This window comes from Aquarana catesbeiana, unplaced genomic scaffold (genome assembly GCF_042186555.1).
Source record: "Aquarana catesbeiana isolate 2022-GZ unplaced genomic scaffold, ASM4218655v1 unanchor179, whole genome shotgun sequence".
Taxonomy (NCBI): Eukaryota; Metazoa; Chordata; class Amphibia; order Anura; family Ranidae; genus Aquarana; species Aquarana catesbeiana.
The window spans coordinates 6,236-20,089 of NW_027362600.1; the positions used below are offsets into that span (position 1 = coordinate 6,236).

At 37.9% G+C, this 13,854-nt stretch overlaps 1 protein-coding gene and 1 long non-coding RNA gene across 3 annotated transcripts; one reads left to right on the forward strand and one right to left on the reverse strand.

Moving 5' to 3' along the window:
* Positions 1-3,691: 3,691 nt before the first annotated feature.
* Positions 3,692-10,356, forward strand: LOC141121422 (uncharacterized). 2 transcript variants are annotated; one of them, XM_073611109.1, is made up of 7 exons: positions 3,692-4,063; positions 7,460-7,669; positions 8,728-8,744; positions 9,112-9,144; positions 9,250-9,282; positions 9,390-9,443; positions 10,141-10,356. In XM_073611109.1, the coding sequence occupies exons 1-7, from the start codon at positions 3,967-3,969 to the stop codon at positions 10,339-10,341; spliced, it is 645 nt and encodes a 214-aa protein (XP_073467210.1). In that variant the 5' UTR covers positions 3,692-3,966; the 3' UTR covers positions 10,342-10,356. The 2 variants fall into 2 exon arrangements, with proteins under 2 accessions (XP_073467210.1, XP_073467211.1); XM_073611110.1 differs by lacking the exon at positions 7,460-7,669 and having other exon boundaries at positions 3,699-4,063.
* On the reverse strand, positions 5,481-13,170 carry LOC141121423 (uncharacterized). The gene is made up of 2 exons (XR_012240510.1): positions 13,036-13,170; positions 5,481-5,971 (listed from the first exon to the last, which is right to left on the reverse strand). It is a non-coding gene; the product is annotated as an uncharacterized lncRNA (long non-coding RNA).
* Positions 13,171-13,854: the final 684 nt, after the last annotated feature.

The window sequence follows — 13,854 nt, forward strand, 5'->3', positions numbered from 1 at the left end:
GCTGTGGTTCTTCCACTCTGGAGTCAAATGAGCACAGCGCTGCATTGTTGGAGTCACATTCCAGGAAGCAAGGACTAGGTTGCAGCTAGAGGGAAGTATCGTATGACATCATGCTGCATAAGTAACCAATGGGGCACTCCTCATGCCGGGTACCTACATAGATTCCAAGCTCTCATGGTATTCCGGTTATGAGACCTAGCGGCTGTTTGATCCAGGTTTTTCTTTTTGCTTGTTGTGAGGCTCTAGAAATCTGCAGTTTCCATAATCCCCTATTACATCTATGTTGTAACTTTTTTTTTTTCTAGTACTGGTGAACCACTGATGACACTATTCATTTGATGTGCTGCTTCTGAGATGGCTCCTTACTGCAGTGCACAAAACAGGAATCTCTTTGTGATGACATGTATTAAAAGGTCATTCTACCCCAAGCTCATTTTTCAGTTACAGGTGGAAGCTGATGAACTCAAAGGGAATTTTCTTGGATAGAATCATAGGAGTTGCTATTGCTAGGCTGTCCTCTCCACCTTGCTTTACTGCTTAGTCCATCACTGGTCCAGATCAAACATAAGAAAAAGGTGTCCACATACATAATGGGGTTGATTTACTTTAGGGAAATAGACTGTGCACTTTGCAAAGTGCAGTTGTACTTTGCAAGTGCAGTTGCTTCAGAGCTAAGTAAATGAGCAGAAGCTCTGCTGACTTCCATCATCCAATCATGTGCAAGCAAAAATGCTGTTTTTTTTTTAAATTTTCCATGCACGTGATTGGTTATTCTTTGCAAAGTGAAGCTTTACCTCATTTACTAAGCTCTGGAGCCACTGCTCTTGCAGAGTCCACAGTCATTGGGGTTGATTTACTAAAGGCGAATAGGAAGTTGCACACTGCAGGAGTATTTGCTTCAGAGCTTAGTAAATGAGCAGAAGCTCTGCTGACTTCCATCATCCAATCATGTGCAAGCAAAAATGCTGTCTTTTTTTTTATATTTTCCTTGAATGTGATTGGGTATTCTTTGCAAAGTGAAGCCTTACCTCATTTAATAAGCTCTGGAGCAACTGCACAGTCTATTTGCCTTTAGTAAATCAACCCCCTATATGTCTTTATAGGGGTTGCCTTTAGTAAATCAACCCCTATATGTCTTTAGTAAATCAACCCCAGTATGTCCATGCACGTTCCATCTCAATGAGAGCCCTGAAGTTTTCCCATTCAAAAAGTCAGAAATGTCAGCTCCTATATTTTTTATCTTGAAAGATTCCTTTAGGACACCCATTGACTAAAATTTCCTTGGAATGCAGGGGGAAATTTACTAAAGCTGGAGCACTCAGAATCTGGTACAGCTGTGCATGGTAGCCAATCAGCTTCAAACTTCAGCTTGTTAAGCTTTGGCAATAAAACCTGGAAGCTGATTGGTTCATATGCAGAGCTGCACCAGATGTTGCACTCTCCAGTTTTAGTAAATCTCCCCCACAGTAACAGGACCCTGGGTCTTTGTCCCCATAACACAAAGTTGCTTGTAATGAATGTAACAGGTGGATTGACCTGGGTATTCGTGTGCTGCAATCTCCCCTCTGAAGTTCCATAAGGTTTAGTGTTTTCAACCTGTGGCCCTCCAGCTGTTGTGGAACCACAAGTTTCATCATGCCTCTGCCTTTGGGAGTCATGTTTGTAACCGGCCAGCCTTGCAATGCCTCATGGGACTTGTAGCTCCGAAATAGTTGGGGGGGCCACAGGCTGAGCACCCATGGTTGGGTGAGTCAACACACCAACATCTATCCAAAACTTTAATATCAGCTATGAGAGGACTGAACCTTTAGGACCAAGACAGACACAATATCATCCCTTGTAAGTGACTGATCCTGTAGAACTATAATACCTCTGCAAATAACAGAGCACCCACATTATATTAAAACCAGATCCAGCCAAACTACCCCTTCTTTCACATCTTCAAATCCCCAAAGTAAATATGGCTCAAACGATCCAATGAACCATGCAAAGCTGTGGGTGCTGTCAAAAGAGGTTAGCAGATGTAATAAAATGCGTGGGTGAGCAATTTGGCTAGAACCCATGAGAAGACTTGGCAGCACAATTATCCTCTAAATTAAGATGACAGCGATTGGCTAAACAGCTCTCAGTATAATTGGTTCTCTCCAGTCACACCCATGAGACCAGTTTTATCCAATCAAACGCGGAAAGGAAATGAATCGCCACCGGCTCTATATGTCCCTTTAAGGATACCGAATATGCTAATTATCACTCACCTACAACTCCATATTTGTAGGTGTCAGCTAATGTAAAATGATATTTTCAGGAGAAAAAAAATGAATAAAAGAAAGGCAGAATCTGTGGGTGGAAAGGCTTAAACACAATGCTGTTACTTTTAACGGCAAATAACAATAGTCCCTGAAATGAAGTCAAATAGAAATAATTAAAAAAAAAAAAATTTGTTTTAGGTAAATATTAATACACGTTGGTGAACTGTTTTCCCAGGTTCTGCATGATATTATAATAATATCGACCCTTCCATCCAGCGATCACATGTTAGATCTGCAGACTAAATAAGTCCTTTAAAAGGACTGTTAGATGACTTCAATATTGTTGAAAGTATTAAATCAGAATAGTAAGCTGCCAAGTAAATAAAAAGTGTTGTCTCATGGAACATCCAACTGGAACATAAAATGCCATTTCTCACCCTCCCTTACAGCACTTAGAGCCCAAAAGGGAAAAACATACAAACATAGATCCCATTCAGCAGGACCACCTGGCCAGTCCCAGCATCAGCTTGAAAACCAATTCCCAGCTTTAGCCTGCAATAGATAGAAAGCTCATTCATGACATTCTTGTGATCACACTGCAGGCATTTTCCGCACTCTATGTATGTATAAAAATGCATGTTAAATGATGCTGAAATAAAGTACATACCTACACATAAAAGAAAAAAAAAAGTTTATAGATGACAGATGCATACTATGATAAATAGATAGAGAGATAGATAGAGATAGAGAGAGAGAGAGAGAGAGAGAGAGAGAGAGAGAGAGAGAGAGAGAGAGAGAGAGAGAGAGAATAGATAGATAGATAGATAGATAGATAGATAGATAGATAGATAGATAGATAGATAGATAGATAGATAGATAAAGGTGATCATTTGCATATTTAAAGCTAGCATCTTGTTAATCCAGGTAGCAGATTTGCCAGCATAGGTACTCACTGATTGTTAAATGGATGAATAGATAAATGTAGATGAGACAGGAAGAATGTACACAGGGAAAGCTGAAGGAAATTCCATAGGCAGACACACATTCAGAGCCCTGAGCCTGACCAGGGTGTCCCATAGCAGCAGCCATCCATAAGGCAGCCAGCCACTCTCTAGAGCCGTATGAACCTAGGAGACCTCCCTAGACCAGAAAACTTTTCTCCTGCAGCACAACCTCTCCAGACAACTTTTCAGCAAACTCAGGATAGGAGATCTGCTTTAGCAAATGTAACTTTTTTTTTTTAATTCTCTGCCTTGCTTCTCTCTAAATGGTGGTACTTTTTTTTTTTTTTTCCTTGACAGAGGAATGAAAGAGTGTAGGTGATGGGGAGGCAGGAGAGGGGAGGGTGCAAGGGGACAGAGAGTGGCAGGCTTTAGGAAAGGGACCTTTCAGCAGAAGGAGGGGTCTGGTGGGATGGGGAGAGGGCAGAGAGGAGTGGAGGGGGCTCAGATTTCAGCACTGCTGGGGGCAGGGGAGGACTAAGATGTGGGCATATACGTTGACTTCAAGGCACTCACGACTATAACTTCAGTACCTTGGCCCAGAGCAGTTAGTACCTAAGTTCTGCTGGGGCCTGGTACTGGATTCTCCCTCTTTTCCCAAGAAATCGGCTGCATGAAGACAAGATAACTTTTTTTTGGGGACAGCCAACCTCCTCTCCACCCCTCCTCTTCTTCACTTTCTTCCCACAAAGATTCTGCATGTCTAACATTTAGACATGTTCAGATTTGTGGATTCAAGGACACTAGTGCTGTTCGCAGCCACCCAAGTCATATTATTAGCGCTTGTAAGATGCCAAGACGAAGAAGATGTCCGTAAGTTCCAAAACTTCATTTTAACTATGGAAACTTTTTTAATTTTTTTAAATTTTGGTTGTCTGTTACTTTGATCTGCATTTTGATATAGGAATTGTGACTTAGCTGTGGTTTTAGCGGTAGTTACTTTCCATGAGGGAAGGGGTTAATGCTAGCGGGGCTTTGGATGTTAATTCATTGCTATTCCCGATGTAGCCGGTAATTGATTGTCATTAGGGTGAAAGTGCAGCAATGCAAGGTTATGGCATCCTCCGTGCTGACAGCATCCTGCAGCGCTGACATTGCTTGGCAACTGCAGCGCAGATCGTGCTGCTGCTGCTTTGTCTGGACTCTGAGCTGCTGCTGCTGCATCACTGCACCCTAAGCTAATAGCTCAAGCTAGCAAAACACTACGAGGGGGGTTCATCAAAACGGGAGCAGCCAGAATAGAATGTGCAGTAGCAACCAACCCACTTCTATCATTCATTTTAAAAGTTTAACTGAACAAGCAGAAGCTAAAAGCTGATTGTTTGCTATGCACAGCCAGTCTATATTCTGTCTCTTCCAATTTTGATAGCTCCCTCCAAAGGGGTCTAAAATAGGAACTCTGACACCCCACTGAAGTGTCTCTATCTTAGGATTTTTTATAGTTCAAGCAAAGTGAATGGTGACTTACCTGCTCCTCAAACAGTAATATATATATACTCAAAAAACAGTATTATACTCAAACAGTATATATATATATATATATATATATATATATATATATATATATATATATATATATATATATATATATATATATATATATTTTTTTTTTTTTAACCTATTCTTGAAATCCTTAAATTGTTTTCCAGTTAGACTAGTATCAGCCCTCCACTGTGAAGGAGCTGCAGAGTTATAAAAAAGACATTTAATGACACTTGGCAGCTGAAATTCCAATGTTTCCACTGAGACCTGCAAATTTCAGCTTTGATTGATAGTAAAAGCCTACAGCGATACGCCACAGCACAGAGCCAACATAGGCATTCAAGTTGATGCTGATCACAGGTTAGGGGTAGTTAGTGTATGTGTGTGCAGGAGTTGCATTCTTTCAGAAACTGATCCCTTTACAGTTTGAAGGAACGCAACAAAAACTTCTCTAGGAGTCCCTGTGAATGTTGAAAAGCATTCCTGGGACACACATTCGATCCCAAATGAAGTCTAAAATAGCTTCACACTTCCTAAGCCATTGTGTAGTGATGGGAAGCAATGCAGAATTTTGGGATAGTCTGATAATTGAGTTCTAAAGGTGCAGGGGTTTGCAGTTACCCATAGCAACCAATCAGCTGTCAGCAGCCAGTGAGCAGGCTAATGAAAGGTGAATGCTTATTGGTTGTTAGGGGATACTGCAGCATTTGTTTTGCAACCTGTTACTAAATTAATCAAATGGCATGAATATATTTCATTCAATCAAATATTTAATTAATACATGACCAGGTGAACTGTTTAATGAAGATAAGTTAAAGACAAAAATTTGTAATAGCTATTAATACTTATATAAAATATATGTATAATACTTATATATGCTATTTATTTATCTCTATATAAAAATTACTCAAATATTTGTTAAACTGGCAAAAATTAGTGGAATATATGAGAAAACACCTGGCTACGGAAATAGTCTGGGCAATCCTTCTAGATCAATGCTGGAAGCTTTATTTCTTAGCAGAAATGCTTTAACTTGCTTGGGCAGATCCCCAATGGTAAGAAAAAAATTCTTTTACGAGCCTTTTAAGTCTTTGCATACTACAGATTGTAAAACCATTGCAGAGAGAGTATGGAAAAGGCATGTTGTCTTGAGTATTTGCCACTTTTCGCTGGAAGCACTTTCTTCTTCCATAAAGAAAGGTCTTCTTTTTTTTTCTTTTTTTTTTAAGAAACTGACATCTGCAAAAAAAAGAAATAAGTGTATAAAATCCTGCAGAAGCCAGCTACAAGGATTGTGAACTGGCTCCTCCAGGAAGATCTGTATAAACATATATAGAGAGAGACATTTTTGTTATATAGAAGTCTAATTCTATTGATGTAAACTGTCTACATTCTTAAAATGTGTAATTGATGTCCAGGAATTGCAAAGGGAAAGGGGCCTTCCGGGGAAGAATAGCATTAGTTTAGTGTTCAGGTGAGCAAAGGCCCAATTGGGATGGTATGTAGGATTCTGGGAAATGAACCTGTAAATTGGAAAACAAATCCTTTATGTCAGTAGCTATATTGATCAGGTCTGATTTGATAGGAGCCAACCCAGAATCTTGAGCATCTTAGGCATGTTTGAAGTGGGTTAGCCTTTAAGACATGTAAATATGGTTTAAAGCTGGGATGTGTGGACTTATTTGAAGACTCCAATTGACTATTGTGATGGTTTATTTGCACTACAGGGATTGGCAGCAATGGGTTCCAGATGGAGCTGAAATGCTGCCCATATTTATTTAAACTGGCCCCTGACAGTGAAATGTGAATTGAAACCTCTGTGTATTTTACAGAAAGGCCCATTCATTAAGGGTCCTCTGGGCTACCCAAGCCTAGGCATGGGACCTAAAGGGAGCTACACTGAATATAATCAAGAGCAATTCATGGAGAACAATGCTCCCATCATAACCTCTGTCATTTTGCAACGTATATTATTGTTTTATTATGTTTTCCTTAATATGAACCTTACTTATGTAAGTATGCATCATATTGTGCCTTGTTTTAGTACACCTTCTTCTTACAGCCATTGCATATCTGTATTTAATGAACACATGGTATTTCATTATTACCTTATTTGCAGTTTTAATTGGATTTTTATTTATTTATAAGCAAATGTGAAAAAAAAGGCCTCATGGATACTTGGGACACTTCTCTGGATGACCTTAAAGAAACTTGCTGTTATTAAGGATCTCCATAGTTCATGCTGTAATATTATATTACAACTTCCTATAATTCAGGCCAACAAATATTGCGCTAGGGCATTCTCCTCCCTCTTACCCCAAGCAGCCCCTTTATAATCTGAACTCAGGTCATATTCCTCTGTCTGATACAACACTGCCCCTCTCTGGTAAATTACAGCATTAAACTTATTTTTAATTCACCTGCTGCTGCTATTGCAACTAATAAAATATTTTTAGCATTTTAAGACTAATTTATGAAGAATTCTGCATAGGTATGCAAATAATTTTTAGACAATTAATATGTCAATGCCATTCCCTAAATATGTCATATATGTATATATACATATGAACTTGTGTATATATACACACGTATAATTGCTGCAATATATGACAGTTTTATTTGACTATTGTATTATATTTTTCCCTTTTATTTTATTTCTGCCTCTGCTCTCCCTTCTGCTGCCTCTTTCTACACTTATAATCCCCTTCCCTTTACACCTTGGCATAGTGGATGCAGGGAACTGCGTGCAGGATGGGCAGAGATATAGTGACAAAGATGTCTGGAAACCTGAACCCTGCCAAATCTGTGTATGTGACACTGGGACTATTCTATGCGATGAGATAATCTGCGAGGAAACTAAAGACTGCTCCAATGCTGAGATCCCCTTTGGAGAGTGCTGCCCCATCTGCCCAACTGAGCCGTCCACCACCAGTGATCGTAATTTATTTATTTGTCTTCCATAAATAAATTACATGTTCATACCTATGGATGAAATACCTTTCTCTAACAGACTGGGCATCCATGGGTACCATCTGCAATTAAAAAGGGCCCCTTGTGCTTAGCCTTCTGCCAAAGTTCCAAGATTCACTAACCTATTTATAACCTCACCACAAATGGAGAGGGTAAAATCTATACATACAAATACATTTATATATACACAACTCTGTACAAGAAAATCAAAGTTTTCTTACTGTTTAATTAAAGATTTTACTAGAGTAGGAACAGTACTCTAGAATACCGTGTCCTTTTTTTGCCTTCTGTTGAAACCACAGGTCTGTACTTTTGCGGTTTATTTTGGCAGCCAGTCTGGAAGCACACAGAGCAAAAAAACACGTGTAGCTATAAATATGAAAGGCGCTTTAACCTATTCTTGTCATTTTGTTTCAAAGGCAGAAGACATATAATCAATGGGGATCCCTTTTTAATAGCTTACCTGCACAGCTAGCACTGTGATTGTAAACAGTAGTACCTGTGATTACAGGTTCTTGTGATTAATGAGCTGTATCCTTGTGCTCATGTAAGATGTATAACTAGCAGTGCTATGTGCAGGTTTAATTAACATCTGTGATCATAATAACCGTTGTTCGTATTTCTTTGTAACTAATAATTTCCTTCCTAACTTTAGATAACTGTTCATGTGAAAAAGTGCAACTAACCCACTTTTATATTGTACCAAAAACAAAAGCTCTTTTCATTTCTCTTTATAATCTTGTACTGACCTGTGCCTCAGAGCTCTGCAAGCCAAAATGTATAGGCATGTAGCACATCCACTTGAGATGGAGGCGTGTGCTGGAACACTGGTTTAGTAGCGGAAGTCCTGTGTCATGTGATATAACACTTACCTTCTTCAAGTGAAGAAGGCCTTCATTGTATCTGACTTTTGTCTATGTCCTGACCTCTTTGTTTAATTGTAGTGTACTGTGTTTTGTCTTGCCTCAATATAAATTACTTTGTACTGATTTTTTTTTTTTTTTTACCTTTCTTCCAATGAACAGGGCAAGGTCTACAAAAGGTAAATTATTTTTTACTTTATACATTGATAGTGATGAGTTGTATAGTAATAAACATTATAGAGAGCCCTCTTGACAGTATAGCAGTTGAAAATTATCCAGTGACTCAACATTTTAAGAAATTATTTGGCAAGTTATCATATAATGTAATATTAGTACTATAGTTGTCATGCAAATGCTGAACTAGAAACATGTGGTAATCCCCAACAAGAATTCATTATTTTCTACTGAGATATGTCTTTGTTAGATATACTCATTCATATTAGGAAACATAGGGATACTTTTGGTTACCCTATAGAAATATACCAACCCAACTGATATTGTGGTCTATTTTCATTTAATCAACATTTTTCCTGGTTGATTTTATAGGGACAAAAAGGTGAACCTGGCGATATTAAGGATGTAAGTACTTTTCTCTATAACAGTATCACATGTCATGCTGGTTTTATTTCTGAAGAAAACATACCAGGAAAATTTCCTTTAATAAATGTATCTCTTTTTGTACAGCTTAATGCACCAAGAGGACCTCAAGGACCACAGGTATAAAAAAATCATTCCTAAAACTCCAGATACAGAATTATAAGTATTCCTTTCCTAGCTCTCATTTAATAGTCATTATATTAATATATTTTATCGTTGCTTATCAGGGTCCTGCTGGTGAACAAGGACCAAGAGGTGAACGTGGAGAAAAGGGCGAAAAAGTAAGAAAATAGATGTGTAGGACCAAACTAAATAGATACCAATGACCAAATGAAAAGAAGTGTGTTATTTTACCAAGAGTTTAGATGTGCAGAAGCCCAGCAAATAGGTAGAAATTAGGCCCAATACATATGTAATGCAGCTATTTTTATTGGTTAGTTGAGTCTTATCACATTTGTAATTATGACACTCTTAGTGAATTTAAAGTGTGCACCAGTCTTGTGCCAATCAAAAGTAACAAGTCTTTATGAATGAAAAAGTCTTATGCCCTTCCTTAAAATGATTGACTTTATATCCATCCCATATGGTTAGCCATCATTGATGGCTTAGAAGTCATGTGTCTGTCTTGCTCCATAACCAATGGAGTATATTCATCTTATCTTAAGAGGGAGGAATAGTGTTATTTCTGTAGGGTAGGGCAAGGTATTATTAAGGATTACTTTATAAATGTGTAAGTTACATGCTTTAGAAAGATAAAAATAATTTGTGATGGGTTAATAAGAGATACTTTAAATTAGCATCATACATACATTTGTTTTAATAGTCTTTCAAAAGCTGCAAATCATTATTCCTTGTCTGTAAATAATACATCCATCTAACATAACTGTAACACAAAGTGTCCATTATGTATATTGGAAATTTCAAACTGCATATTTTTTATGACCTGAGAATAATGTGTCCATTTAATCTGCCACTAAGGGTGCTCAAGGACCCCGCGGAAGAGATGGCGAACCCGGTACACCTGGAAATCCAGGAACCCATGGCCCACCTGGACCTCCCGGAGTCCCTGGCTTTGGCGGAGTAAGTAGGCTCAGCTCTGACACCCAGCCTTTCCCACAAAGCCACAAAGTTCACATCTCATGGTCATATCAGCCTGGGACATTTGCTCTACATGGCTAAACCAACCTGACTGACAGTGCTGAAAGACCCTGCTGTTAGAAAGTAGCTTGTAACAGTCACTCTTTGTAATCAGGCAGTTTGTTTGCATTCCTCTGACACAAAATATCTTCTCTGCCCAGAAAGTTTTTTTTTCTCCTCTGGCTGGACACTGTACAAGCAGATGATTGTCCAACTGCAGACAGAGAGACAGAGGCCTCATCATTATCACCAATGTGAAAACTCTAATGTAGATCAAAGTCATGCACCTAGAGTCCTACATTATTAGGATAGTTGGCTTTCATTATTAACTACAAATACGCATTTCTGTACAGTACTGCAAATTCATTTTCAACGTTCATTTTCAGGTATTAAAAAATGGGTAACAGAAACCCTAAATATATCCTTCAGTTCTTTGTATCTCTAAGTCAAAGTCTTTTGACCAGTGTAGCTGGCTGCATTTCTAGTGTACACATGCATTAAATATTATGCATGAAAAAGCAGACAGTATTCTTAATATAAGTCATTCTAGAACCTACAGTACAGCTGGGAAAAGGTCTGTATTAAAAGTAAAAAGTCTTTCAGAGTTTCCTCCTACACAAACTGCTCTGGTATACATTCACCAGCCAAGAAAAACTTGCACTCTGTTCACTTCAAGCTTACAATGATGTCATGGGAAGTTTAACATTTTTTTTTAATACTCCTTACCTCGGATCATTGGACAGTAAGTTATTCCATTGAATTGAATAGTATATTACAAAATTGGGAGCCTGTTACAGCTAATATCATATGACAGATATATGTACATGTGCATAGCACGTGGATGCTTTCTCTGAGCAAGATCAGGATGACAACCTTCAAGCTTGCATCTTTAGTAATAATTTGGCAGCGGCTCATCCCGTGTTTTGACCCTCACAAGTTCCCTTCAAGGTGTTCTTAAATCACAAGATTTGAACATTATCTTACCAAATACAGGCACGTGTGCATTCCTATATCCAGGACTGAATTTAACTTTAGACTCATTAGACCTGTGCCTGTAGGCACCAGAGGCAGCTCCGTAAAGTTACTGGGCAAACATTTTTTGACCATAATTCAAAGAAGTACAGTAATCTGATATACATTTATTTAGACACTGTCACAATAATCCAAACTTGGGTAGAACCAGTAAAGCAAGAAAAGTTCTGTGTATAGAGGTAAAAAAGTGGTTCCAGTACAGGGGTATGGTTTTGGAAGCCTAAGGTTATGTGCCTACATTCTTAAGTCATGATGGCCAGTTGGCCATATCAAAAAAATATATGTCTGGAAGCCAATCAGAACTTTAGGATGGTATAACAGGCAGGGTTGCCATAAGGCCAGCATTCCTTAACAAATATTACATGGCCCAATTTTCAAGTTACCTCTTTATTTCATTGGCCATAGGTGTCATTTTTGCCCCTTGCAAACAGCTGAATGAACATCTTAGTATTTCTAATATTCATCCTGTGTAGGGGCCTCATTGCTTTAGATCACGTTAGAGTAACCTATAGCCCTTCTAGTTGTCATAGAACTACAAGTTTCAGCACATCATATTGGAAATAATAGTTTTTCCCAATCAAAGGGCATCAGTTTGCTCAAATTAGTACTAAATTGAATAAGAGATGTAATCATGCAGTTGTACTGTAAATCGCATTTAAAATATGTAGTGCACACACACTACAAAGGTACACATCATTTATTGTGTTTCATGCTAATTCAGAAATACCTGCCTAAAGCACTATTTCATTAATTAGGCCCAACATAGTTTAATGGCAACAAGCAGAATTGTGTCATTACAATAATTTTTAGATATGTTTATTAGGTCAAATATCTAATTTGTACATTTTAACAGTCACTGTTCAGACACGACTTGATAAAGTCTTATTGGCTGTGTGAAGTACAGCCAGTATAGAATGGGTAACAATTAACCCTAAGAACTTGAAGAATTAAAGTTCAAAGTATATCCAAAGCCAAAGTAGTGTAGTAGGGGAAGATTAAAGCTACTGACAGTTTTTATTTACCACATTAGAGAGATTTCCTTTCACTTCCTGTGCTGTAGACTCAACAGGAAGTGAGAGGATATCTTTCCAATGCAAAGGTTATCCCTTCTTAGACAGTTGTCTAACAGGTACCCTGATGGGAAGATTTTTCCTCTATTACTGTTGGTTTTATTCCCACTATTCTTTACTGTGACACAGGAGATTAGAACAATTAGATTGAGCGAATCTTCCAAACAGGGACACTGACAGCAATAAGAACCTGACAGCAATTTAAATACATCTATAAATATAAATATATATATATATATATATATATATATATATATATAGATGTATTTAAATTGCTGTCAGGTTCTTATTGCTGTCAGTGTCCCTGTTTGGAAGATTCGCTCAATCTAATTGTTCTAATCTCCTGTGTCACAGTAAAGAATAGTGGGAATAAAACCAACAGTAATAGAGGAAAAATCTTCCCATCAGGGTACCTGTTAGACAACTGTCTAAGAAGGGATAACCTTTGCATTGGAAAGATATCCTCTCACTTTTGAAATGATTAAAATGGACAGTCAGACAGTCAGGAAATTAGCATTTTTAGAAAGTGCTCAGCATTGGCAGCCTTCGTGTTTCTGTTAGAGAAGGGTTACTTTTAACAGCACAGGAAAACCTAAACAAGGCAGATAACAGGATTGATTTACTAAAGGAGTACCTTTTCTATTTATTTTAGCGATCTTCACTTCAATCATCCAATCGCATGCAATGAAAATTCCTGTTTTTTTAAATTATTTCTTCTGAACATCATTAGGATTTCAAAGTGAAAAGTTCCCTTGGCTTAGTGAAAAATTGTCCTATAATAAACACAACCAATGAGTTAAAAATACTCTTCACTTTAGTTATCAGCTTTTCATATAACATTCTCATTATAAGAGCCAGTTCACACCAGATGTATTGAAATGCATTTTCCAGCGCATTCCCAGTGAATAACAATAAAAAGCGATGTTTTCCAATGAGACTATTTCACACCACTGTGTTGCATTTCAATGTGCTGAAAAAAAAGTGCTGCAGGCTGCATTTTTATGCAATGCAACATGACTCTTGATAAAAATGAAAGTGAAAAAAAAAAAAAATACGACAAAAAGCACTTGTAAAAAATGCATTGCAATGCATTTAAAAAAACAAATTTCAATGTATGTAAATGCACTTGCATCAATACAAAGAAAATATGTGGTGTGAACAGGCCCTAACACAGGTTTAGGGGCCCTAAAACAAATTGTCTTATGCAAAAGTCAGAAACCCAGAGCAACCAACGACAAATTGTATTTTACAGCTCCATCTATTATTGGTTGCTGCACTACCCTGGAGCTACATCTCCTAGTACAGTAACTTTATGTAGAAAAAATTCAGAACACATTTTTAACTATACTGCAATCACTAGCTGCCATGATAGTGTAACATATATCTGTAGACATTTTGGGGACTGATTCTCCACCCCCAACACACACACACACAATTTGAGAGGCTTCCTGGC

Bases quoted from the DNA above. Each gene is read 5' to 3' on its own strand.
- LOC141121422 (XM_073611109.1), top strand. From the start codon at position 3,967: ATGTTCAGATTTGTGGATTCAAGGACACTAGTGCTGTTCGCAGCCACC. The intron at 9,145-9,249 runs GTAAGTACTTTT...CTTTTTGTACAG, and splicing joins AACCTGGCGATATTAAGGAT to CTTAATGCACCAAGAGGACC. The intron at 9,444-10,140 runs GTAAGAAAATAG...TCTGCCACTAAG, and splicing joins GTGGAGAAAAGGGCGAAAAA to GGTGCTCAAGGACCCCGCGG.